The sequence below is a fragment of the Taurulus bubalis genome, assembly GCF_910589615.1.
Source record: "Taurulus bubalis genome assembly, chromosome: 17".
Classification (NCBI taxonomy): Eukaryota; Metazoa; Chordata; class Actinopteri; order Perciformes; family Cottidae; genus Taurulus; species Taurulus bubalis.
In genome coordinates this window covers 8,070,496-8,093,382 of record NC_136605.1, presented here as the reverse complement: position 1 = coordinate 8,093,382, position 22,887 = coordinate 8,070,496, and the positions used below count along the sequence as shown (strand labels likewise).

Here is a 22,887-nt window from a genome sequence, read left to right as displayed (position 1 = left end):
AATCTTCACCCCGAAACAAAAAGCTTTCGTTGAGCTTGACAGTTCATTCTTGACCTTTTGAAATGGCGAATGTGGAGTATGTGTGTGAGTGGAGGCTGTCTCGTGATTTCCTACTTTCCTAAACAACACTCCGTTTGCTAAGAGACACAAAGCTGGAGAAAGAGGACAGAAACATGGATGAATATTTTATCATTTTTGGGTTTGCATTAGGACTGTAGATGTATATTTTTAGATCTTGGTAAACTACAACAAACATTGTGTTTTTTTTAGGGTTATAATGGTTTTCATAATTGGCTCTGGTTTTAACATTTGTATGAAAGTAAGACTGAATCCCGATGAAACAATGTGTTCATGTAACATAAACTAATAGGTGCATTGATCGTACCTGGTTTTAAATCTTCATTCCTTCTCTGTGGTTTCTGACATTCTGACAATAGAAGATATGAGAACGACTTATATTGTCTATTTGTAAGTAAATGACTAGGATGTGTTAGTGTACAGTTGATGTTAGGATGTGTGTAATTTGTAATTTTCTTTTTGCGTGCTAAATAATCTTTTGTATTGTCATTGTATTGCATCTCAACCATTTTTCTCTGCATGGTCTGTATGCAGAGAAAATCCATTAATACATATTCATTGCATTACTAATTTACCTTGGAAAATGGCTTGTGGAAAAATTAAATGTAGTCTAGGCCAAAAACGTGATGAAAAATGCACTGTGTTCATGAATAATATAATACCGTCTTCATAGCGTCATATAATTACTTTAACCAATTTATTTAGCCTTTGCAGGTGGCATATTTTACTGATATCATAATGATGATATTGATCTGTCAAGAAATTGGCTTGAAAATAAGTTGTTACCTAATCAGAAATACTGACATTACATCATCAGTTTAAGTCCCTCATTATACTTGATTCCAAATATTTAGTATTTTGTCTGTAGCATTAAATATTGACAACTAAATAAGCGACTAAGTAACTTTTATTTTCTCTTCTTTGAGAACGACACCGAGCTGAGCAGTCTGGTGCCTCTCTGAGCTCAACAGTCTTTTAAGTGATACCCTCTAAGCTTCAGATCTGTGTTTATTTGCTCAGGCAGTAAAATGGCCTACTAAAGAGGATTCCCGTGTTGCCTGTTTGGGTCCACCGCTGGGGATACTTAACCCAAATTGAACCTCAGCGTGGATCCAATTCTGCTAATGGCTTGACAGCACGGCTCGGCTAAACTAGCACAGCACTTCTCAATAAAGACGCTTTCGCAAGTGGAATCATGTGGCCTCCGCCTCCTTTTCCTCTTTCAGTGAAGTGACATATATAATGCGCAGAAAGACGCTCCTCAGTGATCTGTTATGTGCAGAGTTTGTCTTCACTCAGTTTCCTTCTCTCTCATCACTGCTTCCACGACACAGCCGACGCTAATGAATACGAACAAATGACGCCGGAGGGTAATTTTGACCTTCTTTAAGAACATCCCTTTATACATTACTAGGTTGCTGTCAAGATACGCTTCGCTTGCTCTGCTTGATGCAAGTGGCGGAGAGATAGAGAGAGAAGGAGAGCTGGATTGAGTGTAGAAACAGATAAGAGCGTCACATCAAAAGGAGGGAATTAACAGAGGAGTCAGTGTTATCCAGGCTTTTTTTCTTCTCATTTGATTTTATTCTTTCACAGCTTGACCTCTTTCTTCTTTTGGTATGTTTTACAACAGCTCATTACCAGAGGAGAAAGGGATGGAAAGATAGATAGATGGATGGGTGGATGGGGTGATGGTGTGGGAGGGAGGGAGGGAGGGAGGGAAAGGTGCCAAGAGTGAAAACAACAGAGAGAAGAGAAAGACGGAAAAGAAAGAAAAAGAAGAAAGAGGGGAAGTGAGAAGTGTGTTGGCGAAGAAAAGAAAGAAGTGAAAGTCAGAAATACAGAAGGACGTTAGGGTCTTCCTTTATTTATCTCTATTTTCTTTAAATATCTACTTTATGCTTTAAAATGTGAGGTTTATTCCTGCAGGCATGTTTTATATCTATACATAAACAGAAACAAGAACAGTTTGTATAAAAAGGGAAAAATAAATAGGATGCCTATAGCTGCGGGGACAACTGAAGAGGAGTGTGGCGCGACACAGCTTACTTCCTATAGTGCAGCATTGCATTTCTAGCGAAGACAGCCGTGGGGGAGAGGCTGAGGAAGAGGAGGAAGAGGAGGGAGTGTAGCGGGAGGCGGCTGCAGTCCGGTGGGCTCGGAGTCAGGCTGGGGTGGTGAGGCTTGGGTGCAGGGGAGGAAAGGGGGTGCCAGCGGGTGTCGGGATGTAGCGGTGGCTGGGAGGCGAGTCAGTCACACCGGGTGACTTTCTATTCTTTCACCAGGGCAGCGAACTCTGCAAGAGAGGAAGAAACACAAATGTTATTTTCTCGCTAGATTTAAACAGTTGGCCACAGTAGGTGGATGTCCACATTATGTCAAGTCTAAAAATGTTATCCAAAAGTCACTGATGCTTTGGAAAATGCTAATAGTAATACATAAAGTGCACAGTTTGTAGTTAGGGACTTTTCACAAATTATTAGGCGTGAAAGTAGGTTAAAAAAGGGGAGGGTTATGTCTTTACTTTTTGCTTAACAAACGGTGATGTGAATTGTTTTCATGGTGCACCATTGATCATAAATGGTTTGTCATAATCCAGGCTTGTAATATATAAAAAGCACGTTATTTTTCAGTCACGCTAACTTTATTCCGATCTATGATGAAGTTAAACCCATCATAAAGAGTTAAACCTTTAATGTACATGCATGTTCGGCACAAGCCTAATGTGAAGTGAAAACACTGCAAGGCTGCGGCCTGTGTGTGCACCATTAGCTTATTCAGCACGGTGGTGATGATGGAGAGCATCTGCGATGAAGAGGACGCACCACTTGTTATGTTTACCATCATTTTGGCAGTTGCTAATTCCCCTCCCAACCCCAGTCATTATCACCATTCCGTCAGGTCTGTGTGTCTGTGTGTGTGTGTGTTGTCTCAACAATCATTTTTGCTTGCTGTCTGTTTGTGTGACCTTGTGACGCTCCCACTAATACAACAATGTTTACCATCGACTCCAATCTTGCCGTCACCATCCTTGTCGGCTGCTTTTAGAAATTCTTTGGTTTCCTTGTCTGTCAGGTCCCGGCCATCTTTGGCGAAACCCTTCAGGACGAATCTAACCAGGGACAGAAAAGCAGAATAGATACATGTCCAAGAACATTTGTTATATCCTTGTGTGTTGATGTGTGTTTTTGTTTGTCTCACTTGAGCTCCTCCTCCTCTATGAAGCCGCTGTTGTCGGCGTCCAGCACCAGGAAGACCTTCTTCACCTCGTCAAAAGACTTGGTCTTCAGACCCACCATCTCGAAAAACTTCTTATGGTCAAAAGAGCCAGCTACCTCACACACACACACACACACACACACACGGAGGCACACAGGCGTACAAACACAACGATGCTAATTGTCAATACTTTCCAAACATTTCTTAGTAATGCAAAAACACAGATTATCTGTCGGATACCAAAATGCTTGAAATGACAAAACATGATTTCTCCAAAGTGCAATTTCAATAATGTGCACTGTCGGCCATGACATAAACCCATATGATCGATATAGTACCTGGGAGAGTTACGTATTTCTTTGTTCTATAACAAAAGGGATATTGTTGAAAGTAGAAATATATATATATAATGGGAATACAGATTGGGGCAAAAAAAAAGAAGGAAACTTCTGGAACCAGCTGCCATTGGCCAGATCTGAAGGAATCAGCTCAGGTTGCCTTTACCTGCAAATGCATCGAGAGCTTTCTTGATGTCATCAGCGTTGAGAATGCTGCTCATTGCCATCTCAGCTGTTAAAGAAAATTGAGATGGAAAAAAAAGGACAGAGGAGAGAGAGAAGGAAGAGAAGGACAGAGGTTAAAAACAAGGTCGCCAGAGAGCAGAGACAGAACTCATTCTCCTGTTACACTGGTGCCACTCTAGAAATGGAGCAGGAAACCAGGACATGTGAGAAAGAGGTGACGAGCGACGGACTGAATCAGTGGCCGTCGAAGTGGAGCGACGAAAGAGAGAGCGAGAGAGAGAGGGGGGAAGGAGATGTGACAGAGCTGGAGAAAGGGGACGATACCGGAGCGGGACGGAGTTGAGAGCATAGGGGGGGGAGGAGGTTGTGGCGCTGTGGGACGTGTCAAAAATGAAGATACGGTGTCTTGCTTTTGATCCGCCTGATATCACTGAGCTGTTGCAGATGAAAGCAGGGCACCGAGTCAGCAGGGATTTAACAGGCCCTCAGAGTCTGCAGCTGTGTCTGAAATACCATCGGTGCCCGGGCCAGAGGGAGAACCGGCTTGTACACTATGAAAGGTGAGCTTAGCGGCCCTTTTGGCTTTTTTTACTCGGCGCGTGTGACCGAACTAGATAGATAGATAGATAAATCACCTGTCCCCCGACTTTGACCTCCTCTGTTGCTACTGCAAACACACGGCGACTTGAAGCTGAACACCGAGATGGACCAACACAAAAATAATCTACTGAGGCGCTAAGAAGGAGTGAGTGACGTGGATTTAGAGGATGCAGTGCTCCGATTTCACTTTGCTTTATTGTGGTCTGGCAAACCGTAATAGGGATTCGCTCGGGACACACATTATTTCAAGTATGCTGCTTGACAGATGATTGACACTTCACTCAGACTTCCACACAAACCGCACCTGCAACTAACTGAACACACACACACACACACACACACACACACACACACACACACACACACAGTGTTGAGCAGTCAGTCGTGTTTACTTTCATAAAAAAAAAGAAAATCCTTCTGGGAAGTAACATTTGCTCAAGCAAAATGTGCCAAAAGTGACATCTTCATATACATAGCCTGCTCCTTGGTCCAGCTGCCAGTCTCAATAGACTTTTTCCAGAGTAAAATTTCTTGACAAGACTAGAATCCATCTCTAAAGCGATGACATCAGCGGCACAGAAGCTGGTCTGAAGCGTCAAGTTCTTTCAACCAACTTGGACATAAATTTGACCGTTATTGTCCTCAGAACGGCCGTCCTGTCAACGGAGTCTTCAACAGACTGACTAATATCAGCCACACACATGTTTTTAAGTTGCTTATGAGGAGTATACAGGAAGAAAACCGTGTCACGTAGTGAGCTTGAAAAGACGAGAGTTCTCATTGTGAGTGTGGATGGATACGTTGATGGCATATCTGTTCTGTGAGTTGGGAGATTGATGGAAAAACACTCCTAAAAGGATTGCTATTTGGATTTCCTCCCCTCAGATATTTTAGTGGAGAACAAAGTGGTGCACTGACAGACATTGCCGTCCAGAGACGCACTTGTGCGACGTGGTCTGGCTTTTCAGGGCTACTGGAACCCTGTGAAGGAGAACGTAAACCCCGACGCCCCGAGCCATGGAAGAAGATAAGAAGTAGAAGGGACATGGAACTGTTCTCTGTAGACTCTGTAGGTTTGTTGTTAGTTGTTGCTGCGAAGTGTTGAAGCAGCGCCTTTTACTCCTTATAGTTCTATGCCCTGAGTTAAATTCACTTTAGTTTTTCTGCAGTGGACTCGAGAGGTCTTGGACAAAAACACACACACAAAAAACACGCTTACACCTTTCTGTTAGTGAGGGCCGCTTACTAGATAATAAATGAAACATCTTTCAATCTTTCATCTGTCATGTCTGCATAGCAGGGTTGGACTGAGATGTCTCATCGGTCACAGTAATGGCAGAGTATCATCCTTGTACCATCATCATTATGCTCCCTGTTTGCAGCCCATAATGCTGAGCTGGCCAATATCATCATCATCATCATTATCATCATCGCCCTGTCCTTCTCTGTGGAAATACAGTCCGAGTTGCCTGTACATTCCCCTGTTGTGTTTTGCTGAACTATTGTAATATCATCTGCTTCCTAGTCTGCAACACTGTGGATTTATGTGGCTGCATAATCACAAACACCCAAAGTTATTCATGTGGGTTCCATTCTACAACTGTTAAATAGTTACCACAGTGTGGGGAAATCAACAGAAATTAGGATATCACCTAAATGGTAAATATGTTATTAAAACAATGAAATGTATCCTGGATGGATCTTTAAGTGGTTTTGATATTAGATACCAACAGCTAAATGTAGTGTGCCTATTAGGAGTAGTTCAATGTTCTCTTCCATTGGTGTCAGACTCCCCTCCAGTGATGTATGAACTTCTTTATGGTGTTATCTAGTTCAGTAACATACTGCTACACACACAGATCAATACAGAACACTGCTTAACTTGTGTAGCCACACATCCAATCTTTTATCATTATAAAAGCACAACCTCCTTCTCTGACCTTTCCCACAAAAGGGGTCCGTGGGGAAAAGAGACAATTCGCCGTGAAATGAGGAGGATAAGATTGATTTACCGAGATATCTCAGTCAGAGTTCTGCCAGTGGAACTGTTTAAAGTACGGCACATTGATTTATTTAAAGGAAATTAGGTTTAAAGGACAATTGCATTTGCGCTGCTGTTCGTCTCTGCAGATATTTTAGGTCAGTCAGTCAATCCATCAATGGTTCAACTAGTTTAACTGCTAAATTCAGCGTCACGTGTCATTCAGTAGAACTCCGATTTAATATATCAGCAGTCACAAACAGAAAGTTCACTGACTTTACAGAGAACAACAATTCATACCAAAGTGTGTCAAATCACGTTGGCCGAATGAGTCAGTGTCTGTTTATATAATAAATCATGTACTATCTTTAAGCTTGAGTAGATGTTTACCAGTAGGCTTGGCTTCGTTTAATTTAATACTATTTCTACTGAGCTTTTACTCCGACAGTCGGGAACTGTTGAATACTTTATTTGCCTCGTTGTCATGCATATAAAATGTAAATTAACTTATTAAACAGACTTTTCACGATTCACAAATCTGTCTCCACAAAGCAGAACTCAAATTTAATGAAATCACATGTTATACAATTAGCGAAGTCGCGCCGGCTGACCATGTCTCGAGAAGAGTAACGTTATGCATCTTAAGTTTATTTAACTCAGTTCACTGAAGAGCTGTTAAAGTTGAATATATAGCAGTTATACAAAGTCATGTGTTATGATATAGCAGTATCATTTGTGACACGGGGACCCCAGATCTGTCAAATTAAGCATTGCGTTAATGTTTGTTTTAGGGCAGAGATCCGAACACTGATGTCAGATGTGGGTCATTTCCAGCCCTGTAACGTGAACGTAGCCTAAATAGACCAGAGAGGAAGGGTGTAACGAGGCACAGGTGACAGCAGGTCTAACGAGGGACAGGTGAAAACAATCAGGGAGAGGCAATTCATCACACAGGCGGGAAAACACACAAAGACAGGAAGTGTTCTGCAACGAGAGAGGTGGTGAGTATCAAAATAAAACAGGAAGCACTAAACAGGAGTGATTTACATGAAACAGGGAAAAAATAAACACCACTGATTGAATGTAGTGTGTTGAATTACAGAATAGGGTAATTTATATGGTATATATATATATATATATATATATATATATATATATCAGAGAATGCTAATATGGTCATATGTTAGTGCCAGTAATGTGTGGTTACAGTAGGTGTTATATTATGATATTAAGTCAAGATCAATGTTTAATGCCTCAAAGGTTACATGATTCTATAGATACACTGCGTTCTCTCTAAAAAAATTGCTGTCAATATTTTTCCAGCCCCAGATAGATAGGTTGACGTCTGCTGCACTGCTGATATGATGCATTTATTGTGTGCAGCCGTTGTCTCCAAGAACCATCTAGAACGTTCCAACGTTGTACTGGATGACCTTGCTTTTTCCCCTTCACTCTTTACTGCACTGACTTCTGCAGTCTTGAAACCCTGTCCCTGTAGTGTGTTGTTTACTTCGAGTTTAAACTCACAAGAAATCAACATTTTCATCGCTTAAGCAGAATGCTGAGGCTATAAATTATATAATGCCTGCTCAATACAAAAGGGAAAACAAAGAATGAAACAAAGCTTCTGTTGACAAACTCTGTATTCTTCAATACGGTCAAATTACTGATTTGTGTTTTTAATAGAATTACTCTTTATTAGTATGTGTCTTTATACATTTTTCATTAACAACAGTGAGGAAAGATCTGGTGATGAAACTGCCATTTTAGAGGGGTCATGTATGTGCTTCATACTGTATGGAGGGAAAAAAGGGAAGTAAGCGAACAATGTGTGACATGCAAAGCAAGTTATAAATGTTTCTGCGGATACTGATGGTATCTTTCCCTCTTGAGGCCTGTGAATGTACAGTATGAGAAACTGGGGTTTCCTTTGTGGGAAGTCCCATCACCCTGATGGCCTCTCTAGGTGTGGGAAACCTAACCATGCTGCTGGGCTGCCAACTGAAACAGCTGCATGAACGAGTAAATATGTATGTGTGTGTGTGTGTGTGTGTGTGTGTGTGTGTGTGTGTGTGTGTGTGTGTGTGTGTGTGTGTGTGTGTGTGTGTGTGTGTGTGTTACAGAGGGTGCCAAGCAGGCTAGGATGAAGAGGTGGAAGGCTTACAGAAGAATGTACTTGCATTTCAAGAAACCCGAGCCCCTTGTGTGCATTCGGCTGTTGTGTGTATGTTTGTGGGAGAGTCTGTAAAACTCAGAGACAAGGGTAGAAGGAGAAAGGAAAAAAATATGTTTATGTGTCTTTAGTATCGTTGTACGCTGTTTTTGAACGAGAAGTGAACTCTTGTCCTTTACACGAATGGGCTTTGAATATATTGTGTGTGGTGTTTTTCTCCCTCTATGCGGCTGCGTCAGTGTACTGTAATTGAGCATTGTGTTGTGGTTCATACACCACTGGAGCTTTATGCTGCATTAAGTTTAAATTGAGTTCACCAATATTGGGATTTCTTTGTAATGAAGGGCTGAAAAAGAACGTCTGTTCCTTTATATGTGTCTTTGGTCACTAATATAAAAAAACATTCAGCCTGGATACAATATTTAGAGTATTTTTAGAGATATAATAAGGTTTGGATTATTATAATATCAGTGGTCTCCATCAGAAATAGGCCTCCATCCATGGTGGAGTTGATAGAGAAGATGGAAATGACTGAAAGCTAGATTGTTCCCATTTAATAATAAAATAAATATTTTATTTAAATACCATTAACAGTGACACTCTGACATATTGCATATTTATCTAAATTTACACAGAGAGACCCAGCTCTCATAGATGCACCATTAATTAAACAATAGCTATAACATGCCATTTTCTAAATAAAACTGTTAAAGGTCGTACGTACATACATACATACACACATACAGGTACATATATGACATTTGGAAACAACTTGGGGTTCAGTGTCTCGCTCAAGGACACTTTGACATGCGGACAGTAGGAGCCCGGAATCAAACCGCCAACATCGTTAATCGTTAATGGACTACCCCGCTCTCTCCACTGAACCACAGACACCCCATCAAAGGTTCCCCAGTGATTTTCTTCCACCATAAAAGCTTTTTATCTGAATCGCTACTAATCTGCACAGTTGATCTTCGAATAAGCTTGATGGTTGAATGTAGCGAGAGCTACCTTTTCAGTGGCATTACATTGTCTATTGAGCCGTTGATAATGTACAATGGTGTTCATTCAAAAGCAAAAAGCAAACACACATGTGCATCCATGCACACACGAGCGCGCACATACTCACACACACACACACACACACACAGCGAGGAAAGACTGGATTTGATAAAAGTATTAAAGAGGCCTGAGGATCATCTGGCTATTATCACCACTGTCCACTGGCTAATCCTCTGGCAGGTACAGAACAGGATTAACCACACAGTTAGAGCTTGGCAACAACAGTGGTGCTGTGTCTGTGTGTGTGTGTGTGTGTGTGTGTGTGTGTGTGTGTGTGTGTGTGTGTGTGTGTGTGTGTGTGTGTGTGTGTGTGTGTGTGTGTGTTCATAACTGCACAGTACTTAATTGCCTTCCTGATTGACTGAATGTAAATGAGGTAATATACGATTTATTTGTGGAACAATTACATTTTACCGGCACCTCTCCTTCACATGATCATAGCCACATGGTTGTAGTAAACTGTAACTTTTTATGTTTTCATCGTTTCACATCAAAACTATTCGTATTGCCAGTGATACAAATTCGCAACAGTTGCATCACTTTTTCAATAAAAGCCTGGAATAGATGAGGACCAACTAGTGGGTCTGGTCTTCCTTTATCAAGTTTGAAAGGAGGAATAAAGTTTGCTGTCTGTGTTCGGACTACAGACCTCCGTGTTGTGGTGTGGTGTTCATGTCTTCGGCCATGGAGGCCTCTCTGTGTTCTTACAGCAGCGCTAACTGCTAATATCAGCATGCTAATATGTTAACAATGACAATGCTAAAGATGAAGAACAGCTGAAGCTGATCGGAATTTAATTAGTTTAAAAAATGTTTGGTCATGAACAACAGTACTGGAAAACAGTCGGGATCCCCAAAGTTATCTCAGTTCATCCTGAGGAGAACATGAATGTCTGTAGAAAATATCACGGCCGTCCATCTCTGGGGGTGTATGCAAGAAGCCTTGCCATGGTTACTCACTCCCACCAACCTACTGTGGGCACCACTAAGATTCATAATCTAATAAGGTCACAAACTCTATTGAGATGACTTTGCAAAACACACAAGCGTTGCGATGAAAGCGGTCTTTAGCGTACAGACTCGATACACATTTGCATAAAATATTACCAAACACATTATAGATGTAAATTCCATTTAATCTGCCATTAAAGCAACAGCGTCAAGAGTGTTAAAAAAGACAAAAAAAAACATACATATTTCATTGTGACACACAAAGAAAATATTATGTGTCCTCATTAATTAACTGAGACTGCACGCACTTAAAGTGTCGTATGAATATTCATCGTATATAATGCGTCTGCTGTATGCAAGATCTGTGATCAGCCGTGGTATCAGAGATTTATTCTCAAGAGGAGCTTCATGCCTTTCCCTGCATCAGCATTTTGACAAAGTTACACTTCCCTGGAGCACGGGCGGAGACTGTATTCAATCTCATTGGGTGCAATTCAAATTTGACCTTGAACGATAACGCAAAGCAAGCCCTGCAACGAAATGCTCTCTTATTTCGGAAGCCAACGGCTGCTATCAGAAAGTTATTACCTGGTTGATATACTGTCCCGATCTAAATCTCAACGCATACGATAAAGGAGCCTGAAAAAGAAGGTACATTGCATTTCTTCACACATTTCACGAGCTATCGCCTCCCTTATTGGTTTCATCTATCACTGCCTTTGATCACAGATTAACATCAAGAATAGATGTTGATCTCAACCACCCTCTACTTCTATGTCGTAATAACTCTTGTCCTAAAATGTGCCATCTGTCTGTCTGTCTGTTTCTTTCTGGCAAAGCTTTGCCCCTCTAAATAACATCTCACATATATATATATATTTGTCTTACCAGTTCACTTGATGACTGATGATGAGATGGGGGAAGGGCCAGAAAGGTGCAGGAGAGGACGTCCAGTAAAAAACTCAGAGGCTCCTTCTGTTTTATACATGTCCTCTACAACTATTTTGGAATGGCATGAAAAATAGGCGTCCAGTTCAGCACGGGGTCGCTGATGTTCGGCTGCTCAGGCCGGCCCCTTTCGTTTTCCTGACTGCAGTCATGCTAATCAAACATTACTATTAATAATGATCAATCTCCACCTCTGACACCAGCCACACTTCTTTTCTTATGCCCGCCCCTTCCTTTCTCCAACATTCCCTCCTTCCTCCACCTCCTTTTCTCCCACCTCCCACCCTCTGTCCTCTAATCCCCCTCTGATCTGTTTCTCCTCCCTTCTCAATCTCTTTGCCTCTCTCTCTCTGTCTCTCTCTCTTCTCTTCAACTTTTCATTTGCACTTTTAATTCTCATCTACCACTTCCTCCTCTAAGGCATTTAATATCGTCAGTGACAAATGAGGAGGCCCTGACCTCCTCTACCTTTATCATTAGTCTCTACCTTCTTACCCTTATATTATATTTTGCATGATCATTTGCAGTATTGTGGCTGTGGGTCCTTACTTTCAAGATGTTAATAGCTAAAATGACAATTGTTGCTTCTAGATTGTATCAGCTGCAGCTAGCCAGCTAATGAAGCTAACGCTAAAGTCGTGTGGACATGATGACTACATATATTTCATCATGTTAAAACACATCTGGGACACCGGCTTCTACACAGTAGCAAGTTGTTATTTTTAATGACCCCACAAATGGATGCAACCTGGTTGATAATGATGTGCTCCCCGAGCTTTAGCTGGGTTACTACTGTAAACATTAAGCTAATGGACATGTTCACTCACGGTCTGTGCCCATTTTGCCTCAAGGGTTGAATTAAAGTGTGTTGGCTTCGAGTGTGGGAAATCAATAGCTTGACTAAGATGAGCCGAGATCCAGAAAAACTCCCTGGTCCATTATGCAGGATGCAGTGGCTCTGCAGAGAAAAATAATCTGCAAGGGGCCCCGATACGCTTCATTGCGGACCTAAACAATAAACCCCTCTGGCATTGCCAGACTATACTTCCCTCTGGGACAGTGCAGCACTGCCTTCCCCGGAGTCCTTCCTGAGGCTCACTTAGACGTGAAGTGATCATACATCACAGCAACATCAGCTGTTTCCACCAGTGGTATTACAGAAGAGCCGCTCACGCTGACCTTTAGGAAGGGTTGGTCGGGAGAGGCTGATGAGAGACTTAACGGCTACTGTCCTGTACGTGGAAGCCATAAACAAGTTTTCTTGGGAGGGATGGGCTTGTATTGATTCTCTGCGTTGGTGCTGTGAATGTGGACTCAAAGGAGTGGGCGTTCTCCGCTGTGGAGCGACTTTGCAGAACGGGATGAGCTCAATTAATGTCAAGGTATTAATTCACGAGACAGCTATCAATTTTTAGGATAGACGTTTTATTGACATTGGATGTTTTTTTTAAGCCAGAATCATTTTGAAGGTGGCAGAGATTTATTATCTTTGCAATTTAATCATGAAATGTTCTGCAGAAGTTGACCAAACACTTAAAATTACTTCTGGTCACTTACAAAGAACGTTTAATTGTGTGTGGCTTCTCTCAGGTATCTGGACCACAACATATTTTGTGAAAGAATGACATGGGTTGATCTGCACAGCTCTATTAAACTTGCCGTTTACTCTCTCTTTCTGTACTTTGCTCTGTATTCCCTTTGGCATAACTGCGTAGGGACATCACTCCCTGTCCAATTCACAAACCTTCCCCTCAAAGTTCTCAATCTTTTCAACCATTAGAGGCCCCCCACTCTTTCATCTGGTGTTTCATTTTGGTGCAGCCTTGTGATAAGTTTTCTCTCAGCTCGTTCTGTTCATTTGCTGCGAGATCCCTCTAAATGTATCGGAGGGGGTCGCCTTGGTCCCGTGATGCACCATGGTGCGTCAGGAGGGGGGAGGGAGGAATGAGAGGAGAAGGTGAGTCCTGACAAGCGAAGCCAGCAGGGAGATATAAAGTGGATGATGAAAGAGGAGGAATTAAAAAGAGGGATAGCAAAAGGAGAGATTAAAAAGAGAAAAAGAGAGAAGTAAAGAGGGAGGGTTGAGGCCAGTGAAGTGGCAGAGGTTGACAATGGATCTCATCAGGGAATGCTGGTGTTCGATGACGCATAGACGGGGTGGAGGGCAGGGAGAGAGAGAGAGAGAGAGACAGAGAGAGAGTGAGACGGCCAAATGACTGAAAATGAGGACGAGAAATTCACATCATGGGTGTCTCACCCACAGCAAAGAAAACCATCAGGGTTGCTGCCAGAGACAAAATCGAAACCTTTTATTTATTTTTCCTCTATTCTCTTATCAATGGCAACATGGAACACAACACCGCATCAGAACAGTTGTCCCACTGCTTCATAGAAAACAAACTCCTGGTCTAGCCTTGTTTTCAATCACAGGTTCTGAGTAACACATGAGATTACATTTATATTACATTCTCTAGCTGAGAACAAAGGAGTTATTCTCGAGATCAACGATGAGGATGAAACAAAGTCCCAGGAGGAGAAGAGAGAACAAGTGATGGGAATAAGAAAAGGCAGTAGACAGCAGAGAGATGCTTTTGAACCTGAGTCCAGGTAAGCCAACATAATACAGACACATTGGGAACCTATTTTGAGAGTAACTTCAAGAGACAGAGAGAGGAGTGGGATGCCAGCCATCTGGTTTCTGCACAGTTTGAACACAATGTCACATTTCTGCATTACAATGTCTAAAAACAACTAGACCTAAGTAGTATATGTTGTTGAGTTGTGTCCTTACATTATCCCAAATGTTTCTAACCATTTCCAAACCTAGAGACCCATCAGTAACCTATAACTTTGATCAAGGTCACGGTGCGTTTCATTTGGTCGCCATGCAATGTGCTCATAGTCCCTTTGTACATGCGTCAGAGCTACAACCTCTGTGGATAACAAATTATATGTTGTGTTTTTAATACTTTGCCCGAAGGTGATAAAGGAAATTGTTAAATTTGCTGTCATGTCTTTGACATTCTTACATTCATGGGTCTTTTACAATCCGAGCAATGGAGTTTGGTAGAAAAGGTGTCTTTCTTTACTGCATGTGCTCTCCCTGAGGGCTTCAAACCTTTGCTTACCCCTGTTCTCAATATAAACCAGGTCCCTTGGCCTTGACATAACATCTCAGGAATCATCCTACCATGTTGTTGCCATCTGTCTCATACCATCTTTCCAGCTGATATTCTTGTAGGTATGACAAGCTGTACTGCTATGCAGATGATACTCAACTCTAATCCTTGTGTAGGATGATAAACATACTGTATCCAGACTAGGGCCTCATTAAGAAGTCTACATAACTATGTTTTACTCCCATCCATAACAGTGATATTAGCGTGTACTACCATTCCTCTTCACTGAATCAACTCTCCATTTGCTCCGCGCCGTGTCTTTGGTTATTACACACACATTACTGAGGCAACTGGACTAAGTCACTGGATAAGAACGTGTGCTAAATGCTGAAATTGCAAATATCGGAAACTGATGTTGCAGGTCTTTGACTTCACTTGTCATCAACACTGTGAAGGTCGTCTTCACTCGGTAAGAAGGCTTTCTTTTTCTAACATCTAGTCAAATTATGCTTTTAGAACAAAGTCAGCATCTTTTTGACAATCTTTTACATTCAGAGAAAGTCAGCCTGCTGGATTTATTTTGGTCGGAGTGCCGGAGTTTGTGCAAAGTGACAGGCGTCATAGACACAAACATGATAGAGGGAGGAAGACATGATAAAAGAAAACGATAGCATGGAACAAATGCTGAAGGAGAGTCTGACTTCAGCACAAGTGTCATCCGCAACAATAGCAAAGTACTTCTGAAAGAAAAATTATTTAGATTTGATGCTAGTGGATAAATAATGCCATGGGCCATTTGGGTTGCTTCAGTATGCCAATACTGTGAGGAAATATAATATTTTACTTTAAGCCATCAACAAATCAACTCTATGTGTCGTGTCAGCCATTGCGAGGGCCATAAAATCCATGAAAAAAGAAAACTCAAGGAATATGTGACTCATGACAGGTAAGTGTTTGTGAGAGACAGAGAAAAAAAGAGCTGTTATAAGGTATCATCTCTATATTACTCTGTCCCAGCAGTTATCTTTCCATCTGTCTCTCTCACTCTGAAGAAGGTGCAGATTGAAATAAATGTGTGGAATAAGAAAGGCAGAGATGGATGAAAAAATAAAGAGGGAGAGAATAGAAGAAAAGTGATGGATGGATAGATAGATAGATAGATAGATAGATAGATAGATAGATAGATAGATAGATAGATAGATAGAGGGGGGGACATGGTACTTGACAGCAAAAATGAGAATGAGACAGGCGAGGAGAGGAATGATTTGCCTGTTAATAGGAAATCCAATCCAATCTCGTTTGCTGTCTGTTTCTGTGTAAGTGTGTCCGATGTGTGTATGTTTGCCTGATGCGTGTGCAGCAGGATCCACCTGCTTAAACATTGTTCTTTTTGCATAAAGATTAGAGCATCTCGACATATACCCCCCTCTTACACTGTATAATCAGACCCTTTAGATGCAAACGAGGCAGTCCTCGCTGTGGGGCCTGCAGATATCAGATGTGCAAAGATACCACAGAGGACAGAAAGACTGATTGACCTGTCCGTATACACGCAGAGGAGTGACGCATCGAAAGAGAGAGGGGAGATAAAGGGAAAAAGAGGGGGCGAAAGGCTGCCCAGGGGGAGAGAAGACTCGTTGAAAGTGCTTTAGGGAGGAAGATGTAGGGAGGAAGTGCCAGACGTCTTTCTATGCGTCTGTCCGTTTCTCTGGACGATGAGATCTCTATCAAAGCCATCAACAGCACCTTTATCACCTCCAACTTCATCACTATCATCACTTTATCTCGGCCTTCAACGTTGATGTGTCAATGTTTGAACGCTGGCTTAGCAGGCCAAGGCTGCAGGCTACACACATAATAAGGAACAGCGACACTAGAAGATCAAGAGCTTCCAATTCAAGGGACGTCTTTGACAACTTATGTTGTCAAATGTTTTATACATTTTACCATCTGTCTTACGGTGCTTAAGTATGTCTCATGAGATCTCGGGATGTGGTGACACTGGTACATACATGTTACACTCTAGGGCGAATGGCATGAGAAGTCAGATCAAGTCATCCAAACAGGTCTGTAATTGAATATGCTCGCTCAATCATGTCCATTCAGGTGGAAAAATCTTAAATCAACATGTCTACAGCCATTAGCGGTGCTGTGAGGCTAGCACCTTGAGCTAAATGCTATTTGCGGCACGCGAACATACTCACAAAGGCAATGCTAACATTTTTTAGGAGGCATAGTGTTTACGATATTAGCGCAACAGAGACTACTGGGGACGTGATTGGTTCGCAGGTGTTTTGTCATAAACCCCAGATTAAAATGTTCGACCTGATGATGAAGTTGAGGGGTCACCAGATATATTACATTTGATACAGAGGGCGATATGAACGTGTCTACCAAATTCCACGGCAATCCATCCCATTGTCAACACATTTCACTCAAAACCACAATGTCAACCGAGGGATGGCGGATATACAGAGCAGAAACAAAGAAGATAATCAGCTGAAAAACACAGTTATGATGGCATGAATACAGACACATATAGAGCCAAAATAAATCTAAAATTCACCATCCAAATGGATTTAAAGCACAAACGTGCCAATACATGGACAAACACACACAGCAGGAATGGTGAGCGGAGCTACAGCCTATGAAGTGCAGATTCTAGATGAGAAATGGAGGGGGGGTGATTGTGTTATTCACACAGTATCTGGTGCCGGCCTTGGCTGTCAGAACAGTGTGAACCCCGACAACAGGTGTCAGAGAATAGTTGAAACCGACTTCAGAAGTAATATGAGCTCCAGCACCTTGTGATGAGAGTTGGTGAGAATTCAAAGACCCAGAAAGAGAGGAGGACAACTTTTTAACTGAGTTTGAGAAAAGTTTTCCACCAAAGTAATACATGAAGTTAGAGTTAAGGTTGGGGTAGATATTGATGTTGATGATAAATATCAATATGATAACTTGATAAAAAATACACTTAATACCTTTTATTTAATTCCTTCAACGTCTTCACTACATATATGGAAACTACAAGTTGACTGGTTGGCAGAAGAATACAACTGGAGATGAGATTTGAGAGCTATACGTGAAAGGAGTTTATGAGGGCCATGGCGGCCATTTTGCAAACCTAGAATTTAAAAGGCATGCTATGCAGGAATTGTTGCTAACTGTTAGAAAACACAACATTCAAAGTTGGCCCCTCCCGGCTAAGAGAGACCAGAAGCGCACATCCCTTCACCGAGGATGCCAGAACATAGACGAGTGTACCATCTGCAACATCTCGTTTTGGAGCCAACTTATTTGTCACATATTGTAACCGGAGGATTTCCTTCATCTGTATTCACATGTGAAGTAATCTAAATGACAGTACCGGTAAATGTTTTTATAAGCAACTGCATGGAAAGAAAAATTACTTTACTGCATTTAAAGAAAAATAGCCGATGGGGGAAAGGAATTCGCACATGCAACACACACTCACAGAAACTTTGCATACATACATACAACATGTGACCCACTCCTCTCAGTTGTAAACACCTACACAGCATATACGTGCAAGTATGCCATTATATACAAACGGCACGCAAGCTACACACACACGTATTCTAAAAATGAACAAAAGAGCGTTTGACCTTGAAGTTCGGTGTGCACGTGGAAATGTGTTCGCTATGGTATGTGTGGGAAGTGAGCAGTAAAGTATATTGAATTCCAACAAATAGCTAATGTCAGGCAATAAAAATAAAAAAAGAGAAAATCTCTTAAGATTATCCAACCCTTAAATCCTCTCAAACTTGAATCACGCCAGCAGCACATGGCCACATCTGCACAATATGATAAACACCAACGACGACTGTCTGCCTGACGTTTACGTGTTCCTTTTGTTAATCCAAGGGCGACTTGCTGTCACCACACTACTAGATGCTGCACATTATAAAAACATTAGGACGATAACAGGACCGGGGTTCGTGGAGAAAACAGCACCTGCTCTGCTCTCTCATCCTGCAGATGTCTGAGTTTATTTACTCTTTATGGCCAGCATAGGTTTCAGAGTCATTCCTAAGTGGATGGGCCATTAACACGCATTATGCTAACTGGCTAACCGTGTGCTGTGAAAGCCAGCCGCATTGCAGTTGAAATCTAATTTAAGTCAAGGACTCGCTCGGGTGAAGGATTCTCCTGGACAACACTCAGTTTCAAGACAGAGAGGAGGGTCTTCGATCATTATATCCATCAATCAGCTGAACAGCAGATTAAAGCCATTAGTGAACATTAAATGGGGGTCGTGTGTTACTGTGTGTGTGTGTGTGTGTGTGTGTGTGTGTGTGTGTGTGTGTGTGTGTGTGTGTGTGTGTGTGTGTGTGTGTGCGTTTCTGTATGTGTGGCCCCAGATTATTCTGAGCTCTTTTATTCATGTCCATAAGGCGCTCACATTTGTGAATGTACATCAACGCATGCGTGTGTGTGTGTTGCTGTTAATGTGTGTGTGTTCATTCCATTGATGTGTAAAGAGAACTGGATTCAGTGTTGGAGGCAGCTTCCAGCTCATTCCTATGAAAGTTGCTCAGTCAGTGGTGCATGAAGCCAAAATGGCTCAACTGCATAGTGATGAAATAAACGGATCTTCCCCCGCGCTCTTCTGCTTTAAATGGTGCCCATAGAGCAAGCGCCCTAGTGCTTCCTTTAACCCCGCCTCCTGGCCCTCGTTCTCTGGCTCATTTGAATGAATAGATAACCACTCTGGATTTGGCTATTCCTGCTACCAACTTAGAGGACCTAATGATTTACATTGACAAGTTGGGTCACCTAAAAAAAATATAAATCGACGAATTTACAGAAGTCTCTTTCCCAATATAAGGCTATGGGAAAAGACCCGGGCGCAATGCCTTCGCGTGAGAAACCCGGAAGACGTTAAGTTTCAATGTTTGGCCAGAACGAAAATCAAATGTTAATTCAAAGCCCGGTGCTCTTCCTGGCTTGGTTCATATTACTACCACGTTTAGCCAGCTAGAGCAGAAATACAAGTAATTCTGAATAAACCTGTCAATAAACACAGTGCAGAATATAGTACAATAACCAACTTCTGTTAGCATTGTCACCTTGGCAGCATTTCAATTTAAAAAAATTTCAGAGAAAGATATATCACTAAAAAAAACACAACGCAACCCCCCCCCCTCAAAAAAAAAACGTACGCTCTAGCGAATAGGAGCTAGCAAACCCTGCTAACTACGGCACAAAGAGGAAACGCCTGTCATTGATATGAATGGATTGACATTCAACTCTTACCTCCAAAATGAACATAAACTTGAATAAACACCTCTAAAACTAAGCAGTACAACAATGACTGATTAGCGTTAGCTAGGTGTAGACCTACATGTGTATCCGTGTGTATCCGAGTGGAGGGTTTGACCCTTGAGAGACACCATGATTAAGTCAAGTTAATGCACTGGCATCTCATGTGCATCGATCCAATCCCTGCTAATGTCCCATAGTGGCTTTACTTGTTAGACTTATTAAGTGCACACCTACAACTACAGTATGATCTGATTAGATCGGCTCAGAGGGCATTCACCCAACCTGCACGCTGAGTCATTGGTGCTGTCATTGAATGCAGCAGCAGCAACATTAAAGACGGTTTAATGAAGTCACGCAAATGATGGATTTTTTTTCTCCTGTGCAGCCCAGAAATGCAAAGTCTTCTCATCTTAGTGCAACGAGAAAAACGTCACGCTGCATTTCATTTCATGCCCTGCGAAAAGAGAAATTGGTTTAATTTTAATTCCTGGATTAAACAGAGTTCATTCACAACTAGCTGCAGTGTGTTTTATAGAGGCGATAGAAGCAGAGGGGAGTTATAATCGAGCAATTCTGGTGAAGTGTCTCCAAGCCTTTGAACAAACTATCGTTCATGACTTCTCGGGAAGCACACATAGTATATCTTTCGAAAGAAGGGCTCGCTCTCACCGTTCCCCCCTCGGAAAGACATTAAAGTCTTGATCAACAAAGGCTGCACGACTCAGCTGCATCAGCTTGGATGTTAGAACACTACAGACCATATTAGAACATATTTGTTAGAATGAATATGTGAAACATTAACTTCAGGCCAAGTTATTACGGTGGCGGAGTGTTGGTCACCACTGAAAGCGGTTAGTGCCGATATTATTGATGTTTGACAGCTAATGGAAAGTTTTAAAATCCACAACAAACAAGTTGTCCAGTGGACACTTTAAATATTTAGACAACGCCGTGTGTTTTAATAGAAATATAATTAATTATTTCATTTCATTTTTTTTAAAGAAGAAGAAAAGAGGGGATGAAATAAGGGGAGTTGTTTAAGAAAACTGTTTGATCTTCTCTTTGAAAAATCATCAAGCACCTCAAGAACAATTGCATGTTCAGCTTCTTTTCTCCGGCTCCAATGCAGAGCTCACCTTGGATCAAACAGCCTCCTCCAAACACGACTTTTTCCACCACTGGTTTACCCTTTGGCCGGCCCATCCCTCCAAAACACACTCACATCCACCAACCTACCTTTGCATTAACCTCTCTGGCCTGTAAACTGCTACATCTGCAGTAGCGCACATGAAGCCTGGAGACGCAAATAAAACAGCCACAAACAAAGTGACCATCCAGGGACCGGCCTTGGGGAAGCGTTACATAATGCACATCATAAAGGGTTTGAGTGTTTATGTGTAGGCATGTATGTATGAACATATTCATACAGCGATGTGAGTGGGATCTGTTTGTGCATATTTTATATGTAGGCTGAACATTATCATTAATGGAGTCCATCACTGTATAGCCCAAAGTGCAACGACAATGTAGGAGTGTTTTTCAGTAACATCACACCACAGTCCTTCCCCTGCAGAAGAATAATGTGTGTATGTGTGTGTGTAAGAGGAAAAAAAAAGACAGAAAGTACTTGTTCACTAACTCACAGAGCTCGTGAGAATGAATAATGATCGATACTTTGACCTTTGTTGCTGCCACCTGAAGGGTAGCTGCTGCACCCACGGGAGCCAGCGCTCAGCAGCCCGCATCAAAACTTAAACACCCCACTAGTGCGTGTCAGCATGTCAGTGTGTGTGTGTGTGTGTGTGTGTGTTTAGGTGCAGCACACATACAGCTGCAGGGGTCACAGTGCTTCCTACATACTGCATCGTATTTTAGAGTAGATTCTTTGCCCGTGTCATCTTGTAGAACATAAAGAAATGGAGGGAAGTCTGATCCAGTGAGACGATACGTAAGAGAGAGAGAGAGAGAAAGAGAGAGAGAGAGAGAGAATAAAGGGAGTGAATGGCAGGAAGAGAAGGAGCAGAAGGTGCGTTTGAGTAAGAGTGATTTCCTCCAATCCCCTCGCTGGGCTTTGGTTTACCAGGCATTCAACAGCGGTTTGTATGTGTCCCCTGCGTGCTTGGCAACATTAACAACACCTGCCAGGAGTTGGGACACACACGCATCAGGTCACAATCTCTCAAATCACATCTCACACACACACTTGCAGAGACACGCACACACTTGCGCGCAAACGGAGGATTTCGGTTGTAGTAGTTGTTGATCCAGGCCTGCCAATAAATGCTGCTGACATGGAATCGGAGGTGACAGATGAGGCAGGTGAGTCGCTGAGCGGGGAGGTGGGGGGAGGGAGAGGGAGACAAGGAGACGGACAGGGGGAGTAATTAGGAGAGGCAGGGGGATGTGGGGAGGAGACTGCAGAGATGAGACGGCTGGCTCAGAGTGGAAAGGTAGGGTGAAGGAGGGAATCTAACAGGACTGATGTCCCCCCCATTTAGTGGCAAGTGTGATTCGACTGCTGTGATGAGATGGCTGAGAGGCCAAACTATTGACGGTCCTTCTTCTTCTTCTTCTTCTTCTTCTTCTTCTTCTTCTTCTTCTTCTTCTTCTTCGGAGCCGCCTGGCTCCAGGGATGGCAGCGGCGGTCAGTTGGTCGGTCCAGCGCTTTGGATCAACTACTGGATAGAGTGACAAAACATTCTCACTCCCAACACGACGGATACTGACGCTTGGTTATGAGACAATGGGCCCCTGGGGCCCTGCTGGGCACAGACCACCATCTGAGCGGGACACACACTTTTTGTTGTTCTTTTTTGGTCTCTTTGTAGGCGTTTGTGGTTTAGTGTCTCTTTGTAGACATTTTGTATGACTTTGTGTTTTTTTTGTCCCTTTCCATTGTCTTTGCATGTCTCTTTGCAGCTTTTTTTGCATCTCATTGTGTCTT

The 22,887-nt window shown here is 42.2% G+C and overlaps 2 protein-coding genes across 2 annotated transcripts in view; one reads left to right on the top strand and one right to left on the bottom strand.

Annotated features, from left to right (window-relative positions):
- Positions 1–1,645: 1,645 nt before the first annotated feature.
- pvalb6 (parvalbumin 6) overlaps positions 1,646–22,887 on the bottom strand; it is a 35,479-nt gene continuing 14,237 nt past the window's right edge. The window contains exons 2-5 of the mRNA XM_079232553.1: positions 3,802–3,867; positions 3,280–3,409; positions 3,081–3,190; positions 1,646–2,374 (exon numbers count right to left, since the gene is read on the bottom strand). Coding sequence (XP_079088679.1) covers positions 2,349–2,374; positions 3,081–3,190; positions 3,280–3,409; positions 3,802–3,862 — 327 coding nt within the window. The 5' untranslated portion in view covers positions 3,863–3,867 and the 3' untranslated portion in view covers positions 1,646–2,348. The remainder of the gene's footprint in view (positions 2,375–3,080; positions 3,191–3,279; positions 3,410–3,801; positions 3,868–22,887) is intronic.
- The window catches only part of csf2rb (colony stimulating factor 2 receptor subunit beta), a gene marked incomplete at both ends in the record, with an annotated part of 36,364 nt that continues 35,711 nt past the window's right edge, over positions 22,235–22,887 (top strand). Inside the window, one exon of the mRNA XM_079233569.1 lies at positions 22,235–22,262. Within this exon, the coding sequence (XP_079089695.1) occupies positions 22,235–22,262 (28 nt within the window). The remainder of the gene's footprint in view (positions 22,263–22,887) is intronic.